Raw genomic sequence first — 15,596 nt, 5'->3', positions numbered from 1 at the left:
AAGAATATGTCGACAGCACTGTCTGCTTCTTCTTGCTCGGTGATTTCTGAAATGAAATTGGATACCATCTTGCTTGTTATGTCAACACACAGCTAAGGAGGAGGTACAGATATCAAACTGCTGCTTTACATATTTCATTACGAACAATGTAAAAGCTGAAATGGCTTTATGCAAAGTCTGTATCCATCAGGATTGATTCTGAGCACGTAACAGACTAGCTGAAATTCTGCGATTCTCCTTTCCATAAGGGTACTGTGCTTTGTGTTTAAAAACTGGTACACTGAGAAGATACACAAGGTGAAACAAAATTTAGAGCACTAAACTAATCAATGTAGCCACCTGGCCAGAAAAAGATTTCTGCAGATAGAAGTAAAATTACTTGTATCGCTTATCATGACAGCTCTTATCAGAACAACTGATGGATGTTATGGCTGGCAGTTTTCACAGAGGGGCTGAGGGCTGATAAGGATTACAAACTTTATGTTCTTGCCTGAGACTCTTTTGTAGCTCCATCTCCATTGATATTCTTGAGCATGACTCACATCACCTTGAATTCCACCAGTTTTATAACCTTGGTCCATGTGTGTCCTCTGCCTCTAATCACTCTATTGCCATTTACGAAGGCATCTTTGTTTGAGAAGCCACAAGCACAACATTGTTGTCAGTCCTAAGATGCCATTTTAGCTCCACTGACAAGAAGGAAAACACAAACCTCCTCATTAAGGTTTTGGATTTCCTTTAGTGTCCCTTTCTTATTTTTTGGATCCCAGTTCTGCAGAGATCCTGTTTACATGAATAAGATTTCATAGTTTTAAAGCTGAGGTTGTGTAGGATTCAGTCCTTGAGCTGCAAGCACTTTGGGGGCAGGAGCTGCTGTCACTTTTGTGCACTGCTTGGTGCTGTGTATATGTTGGTGCTGTACAAACCAGAGCAATGAGAGTGAATTTTCCCCTTCAAAACAATAAACCCTTTTGTAGGAAATTATTTAGTTTCTTTGCATTACCAAAAGCTTGAATTTCTCTCATTACTAGAAATTCCTCTAATTTTAAACACAGTTCTTTGTATGACACAAGCCAGGTCAACAAAGGAGGAAGGGGAGAAAGAGGGAGAAAGAAATTCATTAGCCAGGATGTAAAAGACGTATAGTTACTCTGCATCCCTCTGAGACCAGGGGAGCGGCTTCTGTCAGCTCTGTCAGGCACAGGATGAAACTGTCACTCAGCAGAGGCACCTCTGCAGCACACAGGGAGATGGTATTAAAATGGCTCAATAATGGTGCCTTGAAGTCCCTACTGACTGGCAGTTTTAAGGCCCCCTGCTTTGCTCAACAAAGCATTTCAGCTTGCTGAGCATGAACAAATTGCTTTAGCACCTGGCTAGACTGGGGTCTTGGAATAGACCAAAACCAGAAGACAGGTCCTCTGTTACTGTCCCTCATCGATATGACAATGGATTATTTTTTTTTTTTTTAATCCGATAGCTCTGGCTCTGCTGGAGGGTTTCCAGGGAGTGATAGAAGGGCAGGGATTATATCTGTCTTTGCTTTTACCCTGGTTTCAGTTCTAACTCATCTTCGTGTATGCAATTTATTTATCAAACTTGTGTCCTTTGACTCTCCAAAGCCTGAGTTTCAAAATTCCCTATTCCCAAGGGCCAGTCTCTGTGAGGCAGGGCAGTGTGTGTTTGGCTCTTCTTACTCCATGAATTGAATAGACTAAGGCTGGTCCATTGCAGAAAATCTTGTTTCAGAGACCCACAGATTGCTTTTGCTACAGCTTTTCTCTTCCCTGTTGCTTCTGTGCACATCTGTCCAAGAACAGCTTGGGTCTGTCAGACCCACCAATATTAGCTGCATTTCATAAGTTCCCAAGCAGGAAAAAAGTCCAGTGTTTGAAATAATTTATTAAGTACCAGCAGATAGCTGAAAATAAGCAATGATATGACACTCTACTGACATGCAGAAGATCAGAAGCAACCATTTGACTGCTCTCTGAGAGAGACTGGCAGCAGTGACGAGCAGTTATAAATTATCTCTGAAATCACTCAGTCATCAGCTGGTGGAAAACTCTTGCTTGTCAGTGTCCTTGGCAATCTCACCCCAGATCCCTCCTTTCCCCTCACTAATGACAGTTGGTTTTGCTGGTTTCCCATTGCTTTCTCCATCACAGCTGACGGCCTCATTACTGCTCGACTCAGCCAGCTGGCTGTTAACACACCAGTGATGGAGAGCGTGGAGGAGTGAGAGCACCAGCCTCCAGCTGCTTCCTAGAAGTCCACAAGTGGCATTTATCAGGCCTGTGTCACTCTGTTAGCAATATGACCCTGGCTCTGCTAATTGCTTCTAGTTAGGCCATTTCTGTCAGCAGATGTCAGGGAAAGTGAGTGGATGTTGCAGTAAAGACATACCATCATTCCCTGTGCGTTACAGTTCAATGTCCCACTGAAGTATTTTCTGAGAAAGTATCTTTGTTTTCCTTTCAGCAAACCCCTGTGAGCTCCACTGTCGCCCGATAGACGGCCATTTTTCGGAGAAGATGCTTGATGCAGTCACTGATGGTACTCCTTGCTTTGAAGGAAAGCACAGCCGAGATATCTGTATTAATGGCATGTGTAAGGTATTGGGTATGTTTGCATGTTTCTTTCTCTACAATTTTATTTTACAAAGTTATGGGAAAATGTTTAACAAATTTTTTTTGGAGGATTGAGGCCAAGTACTCCATTTTATCACATTTTTAATGATCATGGAAACAAGTTTATAGAAACAGCTTTTCCAAGTAGACATAAGAGTAGTTTCCATCCTTTTTAATGAATCCATTAGACTGAGGGCTAATTACTTTTGGTACCTTTTAACTCCTCTCTTCTTCTTCTGTTATTTTAAAACATCAATTTAAGAAAATCTGTTTGTTTCTGATGAGATGTTTTCACAAAGGTTTATAGCTTTAGGGTTGTAATTGGTGTCACCACTCTCTGTGGTTTTTTTATGAAAATGCAGTTTAACATTACACATTATGTAGCAGTTCTGAAGTTACTTGTAATAGGATCAGATGTTTGCACTTGAAGGCAGTAAAAATTATTTTAGTTTACAATAGTAAATTGAATAATGCTGTACAATGAGATAGTGGGCAAACACAGAGTATATGGTTCAATAATGTTCTGTTTACTGAAGAATAAGTATAAAGTTCTCTGCATACTCTGCATGTTGATAGTAGGTTTCCATGATGATGCGTGCATTTGTGGCATTTGAAGGTGTGTTCTGTAAATGCTGTAACACCAACAGTCTTAGCATTGGTTTTAGTGAATTTCTCATAAATTAAATGAGTACTTTACTTGTAGGGTATGTGTTTACAACTACAGTATATTTCTTAAAACTGGGGATTTGCGTCCTGTACCTCCCTTGGAGCCTGATAGCTTTTTTGCTTTTAACATCTTTGGAAACAAGCAAGACTTGGTGTCTTCCGGAAGCTACATTAGCTTACTGTAGGGAGCTTGGGATTGTATGTCCTAAGTCATTGAATCATATAAAAATGCAACTGGAAGAGACTTCAAAAAGTCATCTGTTCCGTCCCTTTATAGAATCATGTTCCTTTTTTTGACATTTTTCACATTCTTTTCTTAAAAACTTCTAGTGATGGAAGTGCCACATTTTTAATAGGTCATTGGTATACCCTCTCTGAAGACTTTCTACTTTAGTGGAATGGCAGTCCCTCAGAGAGCAGCAATAAAAGATGTGTTTTAAGCTTTCCTTGCAGGACATGCATTTGTGAAAGGGAGTTACTGAGACCCTACTCAAATTCACAGTGAAGAGATTCTGCTTGACTTTGCAGAGAGTCAGGATGGCACTTTTAACTATGGTGGTGAAAGACCTGACCTGGCCTTGAGCAGTTCAAGCCAAATGGAAACACATCTTTAGCATATTGAAATGTGTAGTAAATGTTGCATAACGTATCACGGCTTTTGACCTTTACTTGGAAGACGCCTAGTGCTAAACTCAGAAGGCTGTCTATGTGATATTACACTTTCATTTTCTGATTTCCAGCCCAAATGGACTGGGATCACTATGGTTAATTTTAGTTCCCATATGCTCTCTGTATTGAACCTTGCCTGTGACAGTTCAAATTTATATCTGTTTTAGAAACAGCAAAACTTAATTCATCAGAAGCAATAGATCAGAGGTGAACAGAAAGTTAATTCTAATTGCAGTTTGTAAATACTAGATATACTTTAGCATCAATAGTTCTGGGGACTCAAAGCCTTTCTAAAAAATTTCCTCCAAGGTACTGGTGCTATCATAAATACAGATTTGTCAGCATTTCACATGTTGACTACTGCTTCACATCTTCTGACAAACAGATTTAATTGGAGTCAGAATCACAGAGTGAACCATATAATCATGCAACTGCCACAAATGAGACCAAATGATGAATAGGTAACCCAGATAGCTCACATTTCTGAAAGACAGTGTGGTTTTATCTGAAATAAGTACCCAACATAACACCTGAGAAGCTTTTTCAAGTATCTCCATATAATTCACTAGTATTTCGGTCCAGCTAGTTAAACACAATACATACATTACAGGTTACAGTGAATAAATCTGGAAATGCATTTAATATAATTAGTCTGGTACATCATTCTTGTACTCCAATAGCAACACGTTGCTAATGATGTGAAAAAGGAGTTCACAAACATTGATGTCAATGTCTATTAAAGCCCTGTTCTGGTTTTCAATATTTTTATCTTACAAAAGCAATTCACATTTGTTTTGAGTACTAAAATAACACTTCACTTAGGTCTGAAATTGAGCAAAAAATTAAAATGGTGAGATGTTGTACATTAGATCCACTGTCCATATCACTCACATGTGTTTGGTGAGCAGAGTAGCTCTTTTTTAACAACCAAGTTCATAGTTTTCCTAGTGGATATGTCAAAACAAGGTAGATAGATTCAGATTCAATCAAGAATTTAATTTCCTAAATTCAGCTGACTTCAATCTGATTTTGCAGTTTGCCATGGTTTTGTTCAGAGCAATCAGTGAAATTAGTCTTACCTTGATGGCTAAATGTGGATTGAGCTGCCTCATTTTTATGCTTTCCTAGGCACCTTGGCAAAGCCATAATGTGCATCTTCAAGTGGGAAGTAAGTACGGACAGACACTAGTGCTGATTCACTTGGCCTTTGCAATTTGTCCAATATATGGGTCCTAATTTTTTAGAAATGCTGCCTATGCCTCAGTGCAGAAGGAAGCCTTACTGATGAGGGATTGGTATGGTATTCCTTTAGAACGTGCCTCGTCAATTCAAAGACAAGCTAGAATTGTTAACTCATTTGAGGGCCTGGCATATAAAATAGCTGGGTCCTCTCTCACTTTGTCCTTACACAGAAGAGGAGTTCCCTAAACACATGTAATGCTGTTAAATCACTCAGTGCTGGAACCAGTGGCTGCAAAGGGGGATCGCAAAGCTACGTGCCTGCAGTTGCAACCATGTTTCATTCCAGGTGGTGCTAATAAGGGTATGAAAAATGCAGTCCCCTTAATCCTTTTATTGTATTTGCACCTAGCCTAGCCTTCCTTTAGGTACCTTCTTAGGCCCCCCTCCTGTTATGACGTCTGACTTATAAACAGCTTTGAGTGGAGGGAGTCAACAAGATCTGTCAGTAATTTAATCTAAAATCATCAAGATATACCATAACTAGTTTGCTGTTTAACCATACTCCTCCACACTCATCCTTTGAGTGTCACTTTTTTCCCCTTTATTTAGAAGGTCTTTAAAGCACATATCCTATCTTCCTGTGTTTTAAATTACACATCACAAGTGCACTCTTAATTCTTACTAGAGCAGTCAGTTGCTCCCCCAGTGTTAATAAGCAAAGATACTGCCACCAGAGTATGTCTGTTGAGCAGTGATACGTACATGACTGAGGAATTTGGTCTAATACAAGCCATGGCATCATCTAAAAGTGAAGGCTTACATGGTGTATGTATTGAGAGCATGCAGACACTGAGGGTGGAGGACCTGCCATCTCTGCTGTTTCTAACAGGCATTCATCTCCTGCAATTAATTTTAATAGGCTTAAATGGCCTTCAGTCATGCAAATCTGTGAGCTGTTCTCTGTGGTAATTCATGATCGGTATGTTGAGAGACTAACATTGTATTGGAGAATGACACAGCTGTGTAGTACTAGGGAGGAAAGCGTTTTTTTCTCTTGCTGAAAAGCAGATTACACATGTCAGATTTTTTGTAGTAGCTTTACTACCTCTCACTATGGTTCAGTCTCCTCCTCCCATTGCTAGCCCAACAGGACATTGATTCAGAGCCATCTAGACAAATTATAAGAGAAATAGGGACATCAGGGCACATTTCTCCCCATTCAAGGCAATGTCATGGCCAACATGACATGAGCATGGTCTCTTTATTTGGAGACTAGTGGGGGAGACAAACAGAAGAAAGAGCTTAAAAGCTCAATGTAGCATCCGCATAACTCTGGTATTCAGGAAGTACATCCAGGCCGTACCTTTCAGTGACAGCAAGGACTTTTTGTATCTGCCCCCCGCTGCCAATCTGACACAAAAGTCTCTCTCCCCCTGGAAGTGGCAAAAGGGTAATATCTCTGGCCGTTTTCCCTTTAGTCACTAAGCAGCAGGAAAGAAATTGTTTCTCCTTCCTGTAATGCAGCTCAGGTCATTATTTTTGCCTCCGCATTCTCTGCTGGGACCAGAAATAAAGCTAGTCTCAGGTGCGTCAGAAAGGCTCTTGGTGAATGGGGCAACGGCAGAGGGCTGCATGGAGGGGTGCTAATTTGTGCTGCACATGCTATGGCACACAGTGGTTGCTGTAGCACAGCATGTTTCACTGGCAGAGGGTGCACAAGGACATAGGTGTGCAAAAGAATCAGAGCCTAATTGCTGCTGATTTTTTTCTTGTTTTATAACCTGCATTTAGTCTCCAGATCCCTTTTAACAGGCAATTTGGCAGAAATTTGAGGGATGTGATTTAAGGCAGTTTTAGAAAATATGGCTACTGCCTATCTAGAAGAATCAGAGGAATGAGGAAAGCAAGTAAAAGGGAGGAGGAAGCACCTAGAAGTGAATCTAATGGATGACAAAAATAATGTGATATTCACTGGAGTGGGAAAGTAAAACATGGCCTGGAAATTAAAGTTCATGTAAATGTACTTAGAATGAATGACTGCTGGAGCTGTTTATTCTGACACACAAGAATATACACTTTGTGATGGTCATTAATGGCCTTGTAAGATGATGCCCTGTTGCTAAATATGAAGGTCATTGCACCACCAGCAGCACCCCAGAGCTAGGGAATAAAATTAAAGCTTTTATTTACTGTGACACCGTAAATTGCCTGCCCTGCCACAGTTGTCTGCAGTGCCTCATTCCTGGGGATCCCTGCACCCCACCCTGCCGCATGTATAGGTAAGACTGTGATGTCTGATCAGACACAAACTATGTTTCAAATATCAGAGGAAAAACAAAATACAAGCTGCTCTGCTTATAACTGTAAGGGACGAAGGGATTCCCTTTATGTCATAGCAATGTCATATTTTGATGCCGTGGATGTGTTGCTAAAGGAAATATATGGCCGAGTGGGAAAGATCTGAGCTAATTCTGACTGAGTTGATACAGAGAACGGCCCACGTAGGGACACTAATTGGCACCCCAAAGGCAGGAAATTGATGATACTGTGGTGCTGCCACCAGACTCATTTGCTAGTGCCAGTGCAGTAGTTGAGGACTAATTTGTTTAGTGTTCGGGGATTTTTACACTACACAGTACTCACATGGGAAATATGCTCAGCGTTGTTCATTTCAAAATGTCTGATTGACAGGCTGAACTAGATAATTATGTCTGGGTGCAACCACTTAAACAAGCATGAACAGTAAATAAAGATGACAAACCTTTTCAAGAACATCAATTTTCTATCAGAAAATGCTAATTTGGCAAAAATGTTACAATTTGAAGACAAGTCATTTTTATTAAGAAGTTCAAAAGAGAAGCTCCAAAACACTCATTAGTAATATTTTATAATAGCAAAACATGAAGTGCAAGAGTTCCCATTTCCAGATTTTCCCCAACTTTCTGTTGAATAGTGAATATGTGCATGGAATAGAAAATAAACTTCAACTTTCAGGACTCTCCAGAGAGGCTGGTTACTCCTCTGGTCTAATAATAAACCTGATAACAATTACTTTACTAACTGTTTCTAGATGATTAACAAATGAACTGATAGTACAGTAAATATACTGAAGAATGCATCTCTTTAAGAAAATAGCTACACACATAGCTCTTTAAATTCTTAGGAAGTGTTAAATATAAACTGCAGCGCATCTGTAAATAGCAGGTGAAAAGTCAGATCTGAACTCTTGGCAAGATAAAGAAACATCCTGCACTTATCACAGTGGTGTCTGTGTACTTGGAATACTTAATTAAATCCATCCTTGGTCAAATAGCTACATGCTTGGATGCAAAATGTAGTCACCTTCTTAACCTGTGCTTGTCTCTGTAACATTCTGTACTGCTCATGAATGTGGTCCTTGGTGCCAAGATGTGTCTGTGTGAAAGACATTAAAAAACTTTTCCTTTTTGAAAGTAGCCTTCGCTGAAAGGAGAGAGAACCTGAGGCTGCTGCAGAACCTTTTGGCATGGCCATTATTTTTCAGAGCAGGTATCAAAAGTGCTGGCTAAGTGTTGGCATTAAGTGATGGATGAGTCTTTTTTGAATCCCCTGTAAAAATGCAAGTGATATGGTTTAACACCATTTGTAACTTGAGGCCTTTCCTTGCTTCCATTTTTGCAGCTTCTGTAGCTGTTCATTAAATCATTGGTGCATAGAGGAAAAGTTCAGGTGTTTCTTGAGCTGAAAATGATGGAAAAATATTAGAGAATGCAGGAGCCTTTATACCTAGATTAGTCTAATGGATGGATTTTCCTGTCAGAAGCTTACAGAAGATTACAGTAGCTGATGTACTGAAGGTAAAATAAGATCAGAATCAAAAGAGGGGATACGCAGATTTTCATACATAAAGAGGGTGTTAGAGAAGTTGGCAGGTATTGCACCTAAAAGAATATTTTGAGAAAAATCAGCTGAGAAAAACTTTACATACCACCAGACTTATGGCTATTCATCTAAATCACGAGTGTTGTGGTTTAATCCGTCAGGCAGCTAAACATGACACAGCCGTTAGCTCACTCTGGCCCCCTTCCCGCCCCCCCAGTGGGATGGGGAAGAGAATCAGAAAAAAGGTAAAACTCATGGGTTGAGATAAAGACAATTTAATAGGACAGAAAAGGAAGGGAAAATAATAATAATAATAAAACAATATACAAAACAAGTGCAATTGCTTACCACCTGCTGTCCAGCCAGTTCCTGAGCAGCGGCTACGCCCCCCCCAGCCAACTGCCCCCACTTTTTTTGTTCAGCATGATGTCATATGGTATGGAATATCCCTTTGGTCAATTTGGGTCAGCTGTCCCAGCTGTGTCCCCTCCCAGCTTCTTATGCACCCCCAGCCTCCTTGCTGGCAGGGCAGTATGAGAAACTGAAAAGTCCTTGACTTAGTGTAAGCACTGCTCAGCAACAACTAACACATCAGTGTGTTACCAACATCATTCTCATCCTAAATCCAAAACACAGCACTATACCAGCTACTAGGAAGAAAATTAACTCTATCCCAGCTGAAACCAGGACAATATCCACCCCTTATTCTATAGCCTCTAAGTCATGCCCAGGTCCCACAATTTCCAATATATCCCAGTTAATCACCAACACCTTTCCTGTCTTTTGATATATACACACAGACATCGTTCCCTTGGTCTATGGGCCATCCCTCTAAAATGTCTGTTGAGTTCATTTAGTCCATGACTTTGGGGTCCATCTGTCATAACAGTCCTTCAGGGCAGGAGAGATGGTGTGTGGTGTTGGATTACTGCATGGTGAAGCCATTTCTGGTTCCATCACCGCTGCGCTTGTCTGGTTCTATCATAGCTGCACTTTGTTCCGTTTCATTAAAATTCATTCTTCATTAATTTGGGTGATTCTTACTGTATACCATTGATATGGCATAGAGCAACCATAGAAGTGATGACATACAGTGTTATATAGCAATTAACATCATACCATTCAAATCATTGGCTATTCTCACCCAAAATCAAATCCCCCTGAGGTACACATCGGACTTCCCCATCCTTCTGGATTATCCACCGAGTGCACCCAGGTCTTTGAGTAAAAGCAATCCCACGAATGGGTTTGCCTTTGCCTGAGGCAGGAGTAACCCAGACTGTCTTCCCCAGCATATTTTTTATGTGCACTACAGGGACTTTATCCTCTTCTACAGTACGCAAAAGTTTTGATTGGGCAGGGCCAGCTCGATTGGCAGATCCCCTAGTGTTGACTAACCAGGTGGCCTTTGCTAAATGTGTATCCCAATGCTGGAATGTCCCAGCACCCATTGCTCTCAGTGTAGCCTTTAACTGTCCATTGTATCGTTCCATTTTCCCGGAGGCTGGTGCATGATAGGGGATGTGATATACCCACCCACGTGGGCTGTGCTCTTTGGCCCGGGTGTCTATGAGGTTGTTTTGGAGATGAGTCCCATTGTCTGACTCAGTTCTTTCTGGGGTGCCATGTTGCCACAGGACTTGCTTTTCAAGGCCCAGGATAGTGTTCCAGGAGGTGGCATGGGGCACGGGATGTTTCCAGCCATCCGGTGGTTGCTTCCACCATTGTAAGGACATGGCACTTGGCTCAGTGGGTTTATGGGAGTGTGATAGAATCAATCTGCCAGGCCTCCCCATATTTATATTTCAGCCATCGTCCTCCATACCACATAAGCTTTAACTGCTTGACTTGCTTGATTGCAGCACATGTTTCACATTTGTGGATATCGTGGATATCGCAACCTCTGTAATAGTGTCCATGGTCAAGTCCACCCCTTGATCACGAGCCCATCTATATGTTGCATCTCTTCCTTGATGGCCTGAGGTGTCATGAACCCACCGAGCTATTAATAATTCACCCTTATGTTGCCAGTCCAGATCCACCTGAGCCACTTCAATCTTAGCAGCCTGGTCCACCTGCTGGTTGTTTTGATGTTCTTCAGTGGCCCAACTCTTGGGTCCGTGAGCATCTACGTGATGTACTTTTACAACCAGGTTCTCTACCTGGGCAGCGATGTCTTGCCACAATGCTGCAGCCCAGATGGGTTTGCCTCTGCGCTGCCAGTTGCTCTGCTTCCATTGCTGCAACCACCCCCACAGGGCATTGCCACCATCCATGAGTCAGTATAGAGGTGGAGCACTGGCCACTTTTCTCCGCCAGCAATATCTAAAGCCAGCTGGATGGACTTCACCTCTGCAAATGGACTTCTCCTTCAGCAGTTTCTGCGACTTGTTGTATAGGACTCCATACAGCAGCCTTCCACCTCTGATGCTTTCCTACAAGACAACAGGACCCATCAGTGAACAGGGCATATTGCTTCTCATTTTCTGGCAGTTTATTATACACTGGGGCCTCTTCAGCATGTGTCACCTGTTCCTCCAGCAATATTCTGAAATCCTTGCCTTCTGGCCAGTCCATGATCACTTCCAAGATTCCTGGGCGACTGGGGTTTCCTGTTCGAGTCTGTTGTGTGATCAGTGCAACACACTTACTCCACATAGCATCAGCTGCATGATGTGTAGAGGGGATCCTCCCTTTGAACATCCAGCCCAGCACCAGCAGTCAGGATGCCAGCAGGAGCTGTGCTTCAGTACCAACCACTTCCAAAGCAGCTCGTGCCCTTTCATATGCTGCCATATTTCTTTTTCACTTGGGGTATAGCGGGCCTCGGATCCTCTGTATCCCTGACTCCAAAACCCTAAGGGTCGACCGTGAGTCTCCCCTGGTGCTTTCTGCCAGAGGCGCCAGGTAGGGCCATTCTCCCTGCCTGCAGTGTAGACCACGTTCTTTACATCTTGTCCTGCCCAGACAAGATGGCTACTGCATGAACTATCTCCTGTGTAATTTGTTCAAAGGCTTGTCATTGCTCAGGGCCCCATTTGAAATCCTTCTTCTTCTGGGTCACTGGATAGAGAGGGCTTACGATCAGACTAATTCGGAATATGCATTCTCCAAAAACCCACAACACCTAAGAAAGCTTGTGTTTCCTTTTTGCTAGTTGGTGGAGACATGGCTGTTATTTTGTTGATCACATCCATTGGGATCTGATGACTTTCCATTTTGCCATTTTATTCCTAAAAACTGGATCTCCTGTGCAGGTCCCTTGACCTTACTATGTTTTATGGCAAAACCAGCTTTCAGAAGGATTTGGGCTATTTTCTTTCCTTTCTCAAAAACCTCTTCTGCTGTGTTGCCCCACATGATGATGACATCAATGGATTGCAGGTGTTCAGAGCCTCACCCTGTTCCAGTGCCGTCTGGATCAGTCCATGGCAAATGGTAGGGCTGTGTTTCCACTCCTGAGGCAGTTGATTCCAGGTCTCCTAGACACCCCTCCAAGTGAAAGCAAACTGTGGCCTCCACTCCGCTGCCAAAGGGATGAGAAAAACGCATTAGCGATACCGATTGTGGCACACCGCTTGGCTGCCTTTGACTTCAGGTCGTATTGAAGTTCTAGCATGCCCGGCACGGCAGCACTCAGTGGCAGCGTGACTTCATTCAGGCCACGATAGTCTACTGTTAGTCTCCACTCTCCATTAGACTCTTGCACTGGCCATATGGGACTGTTAAAGGGTGAGTGAGTCTTGCTGGTCACTCCTTGGCTCTCCAGTCGACAGACCAGCTTATGGATGGGAATCAGGGCGTCTCGGTTGGTGCAATATCGCCATCGGTGTGCTGTTGTGGTGGCGATCAGCACCTGTTGTTCTTCAGCCCTCAGCAACCTCACAACAGAAGGGTCCTCTGAGGGACCGGGCAAGGTGGACAGCTGTTTAATTTCCTCCATCTCCAAGGCAGCTATACTGAAATCCCCCTGGTACCCTTTTGGGCCCTTGAAATACCCTCTCCTGAGGTTGTCTATGCCCAGGATGCACAGAGCCTCTAGGCCAGTCCCAATGGGGTGCTTTTGCCGCTCGTTCCCAGTTAAGCTCACTTCGGCCTCCAATACAGTTAGCTGTTGGGATCCCCCGTCACTCCAGAAATACAGATGGGTTCTGCCCCTATATAGCTTGATGGCATTAGGGTACAGTGTGCACCGGTGTCCACTAGAGCCTTATACTCCTGTGGGTCTGATGTGCCAGGCCATCGAATCCACACAGTCCAGCAAACCCGGCTGTCCCTTTCCTCCACCTGGCTGGAGGCAGGGCCCCTCTAGTCCTGGTCATAGTATTCGTTACTCACTTCTTGTAGATATGAGTCAGGAGTCCCTTCATTAAAATCAGGAGTAAGATCAGCCCTTCTACTCTGTCTGGGGAACTGCCCACTGGAAACTGGAGCTGCAGTTTTCCTGGAAGAACCCCCTTGTGTGATTGTTTTTCCTTGCAACTCACGTACCCATGCCTCTAGGGTCAAGGTAGGTTTTCCAGCTGAAACCAGGACAACAGGCCTCCAGATATCTTAGATACTATTAACAACCATTAAGTATTGGACATTAGGTTGTGTTCTGCAACCTTGCTTTTAAAGAGAGGCAAAAACCACCCCAAAAACAAATGAAGATTTTGTTGAAGTTTAAAGGCATTAGTGCACAGAATTTCTGCTTTGGGCAAGGAAGTTTTGTCCTGACTCAGTATGAGTAAATTTTTCTCTCGTTTTCTCCGTGTAGCAAGCATGAACTGGAAAATCAGCCTTTACCAGAACTTTATCTTGACCCTTGCCCCCATGCTGGCAAGCTGGAGAAGCAGCTGTCATGCGTATAAAACTTCATGCCTGCTGAAGAGTTTCTCTTTGTCAGTTTCTCTTTGTCAAATGACTGCAGTAGAGGTTGTGCACTGTCTGATGGCCACAGAAAGCTGACACAGAGATTACAGTTATGTTACTGCATTGTATTCCTGGGAGTCCATGGATGCTTCTACAACGTAAGAAAACAGACACAAATCCTAGATGTATTGGCCAATCCTAGATGTTGAGGCCATTTGAGTGGCATGTTTCCATCTCAAGTAACTGGTCACTACTGTATGTTTCATAACATGGTGGTGGTTTTTGCTTGTTTGTTTGTTTTTCACCTTCATTTAATAAACATGAATTTGACCTAGATATAACAGTCTCTACTATTACTTTGTTTATATAGGATATATACTCTTGTACAAAAGTGATTCTCCCTCTTCTAAGAAGAGCAGAGTACACTGAAGGCAGCAATACATGAGCCTTGAGTATTTCATTGTGGAGGCCACATTTATTCTGAAACTGTTTTTCCTTCTAGGCTGTTGGCTGTGATTATGAGATAAATTCCAACGCAACTGAAGACCAGTGTGGAGTTTGCCTGGGAGACGGCTCTGCTTGTCGTACAGTGCAGATGATGTTTAATCAAAGTGAAGGATTTGGTAAAATGGGTTCTTTTTTTAAACTCTTGAGTTGGTGAAGTCATTTCTCTACATAAAAAGGATTAAGCGCTTCTCGCTGCAAACTGAGTGATCAATCTGCGTAGGAAATTATAAATGGATGTTTCACAGTGAATCATGCTTCTGCCAGAAAAGATCTGTGGTCTGTGCTTTTTAAGTTCACCTTGTCTAATAAAAATTTTGTAAGACACCAACAGGCACTATGCAAGTTATGCAGATAATAATAAAACCCAAAATAGCAACTGCATTTACAAAATGAATGTAATTTACCACCTTGGAAAATCTGGACCAAATCTCTGGACAGTGCAAAGCACCAGAAAATGCTGGAGTGGTTTGGGGATTCATTTCTAAGTGTCATAAATCTGATACCACTGGCTCTGGTGGCCATGTGCCACCTCTTCCCCATGCAGAATTTTGCACTTCTGGTTGCTCTGAAGTTTTCTGTGGGATGCCTCTGGCTTGAAAGGGGAGAAAAGTAACTCCCTGCAGGGTTAAGGTGGTCTGAATCAGCACTCAGAGGACTGAGCCTTTCTTCACTGATAGCAGAGAGACATTCAGGCTTTAAGTTGGCTTGTGCAGGATGAATGGGAGCCAGAGAGTCTAGAAGAGGGAGTGGGACACTAAAACTGAATAAGAACCATGGTGGTTAGCTGCAGATGGAAAGACAGCCAGGATGAACAGCTTTGAATGGGAAAGCAGGACAGGAGGGGGAGAGGTGAGAGTGTGAGAGGGGTACTGGAGAGTGTGCTTAGAGCAAGCTCTGTGGCTGAAGAAAGAAGCTGATGCACAGACGAGAAGTATCAAGAGCAATAATTGGTACCATGCTAGTGAGGAGCGAGAAACTGCAGTGAGGGTGTGGCTTTGGCTGGCTTTTGGGTTTGTGGGTTTTTTTAATAAAATAATTCTGATTTGCACAAATATGATTTGTGCTAATAATTTAGAGCTGGTTTGATAAGATTTTCCAAGGTCTGGGGAAAATGCACTTTTAATATTTCAGGTTTTTTTCTGTACTGTGTAGTTGGATTTGCTTTCTTCTGCTCCATATCCCACAGGTGAACTGTGAAGATGCCTGCAACCATACAGCAGTGCAGGC

At 42.6% G+C, this 15,596-nt stretch overlaps 1 protein-coding gene across 5 annotated transcripts in view; it reads left to right on the top strand.

The window, feature by feature from the left end:
* The window catches only part of ADAMTS12 (ADAM metallopeptidase with thrombospondin type 1 motif 12), a 175,179-nt gene that overhangs the window by 113,520 nt on the left and 46,063 nt on the right, over window positions 1-15,596 (top strand). For all 5 annotated transcript variants that reach the window (XM_072860961.1, XM_072860965.1, XM_072860964.1 and 2 more), the window contains 2 exons: window positions 2,482-2,615; window positions 14,365-14,485. In XM_072860961.1, coding sequence (XP_072717062.1) covers window positions 2,482-2,615; window positions 14,365-14,485 — 255 coding nt within the window. The remainder of the gene's footprint in view (window positions 1-2,481; window positions 2,616-14,364; window positions 14,486-15,596) is intronic.

Source organism: Ciconia boyciana, chromosome 4 (assembly GCF_034638445.1).
Source record: "Ciconia boyciana chromosome 4, ASM3463844v1, whole genome shotgun sequence".
In the NCBI taxonomy this organism is placed as follows: Eukaryota; Metazoa; Chordata; class Aves; order Ciconiiformes; family Ciconiidae; genus Ciconia; species Ciconia boyciana.
This window is presented reverse-complemented; position numbering and strand designations above follow the sequence as displayed.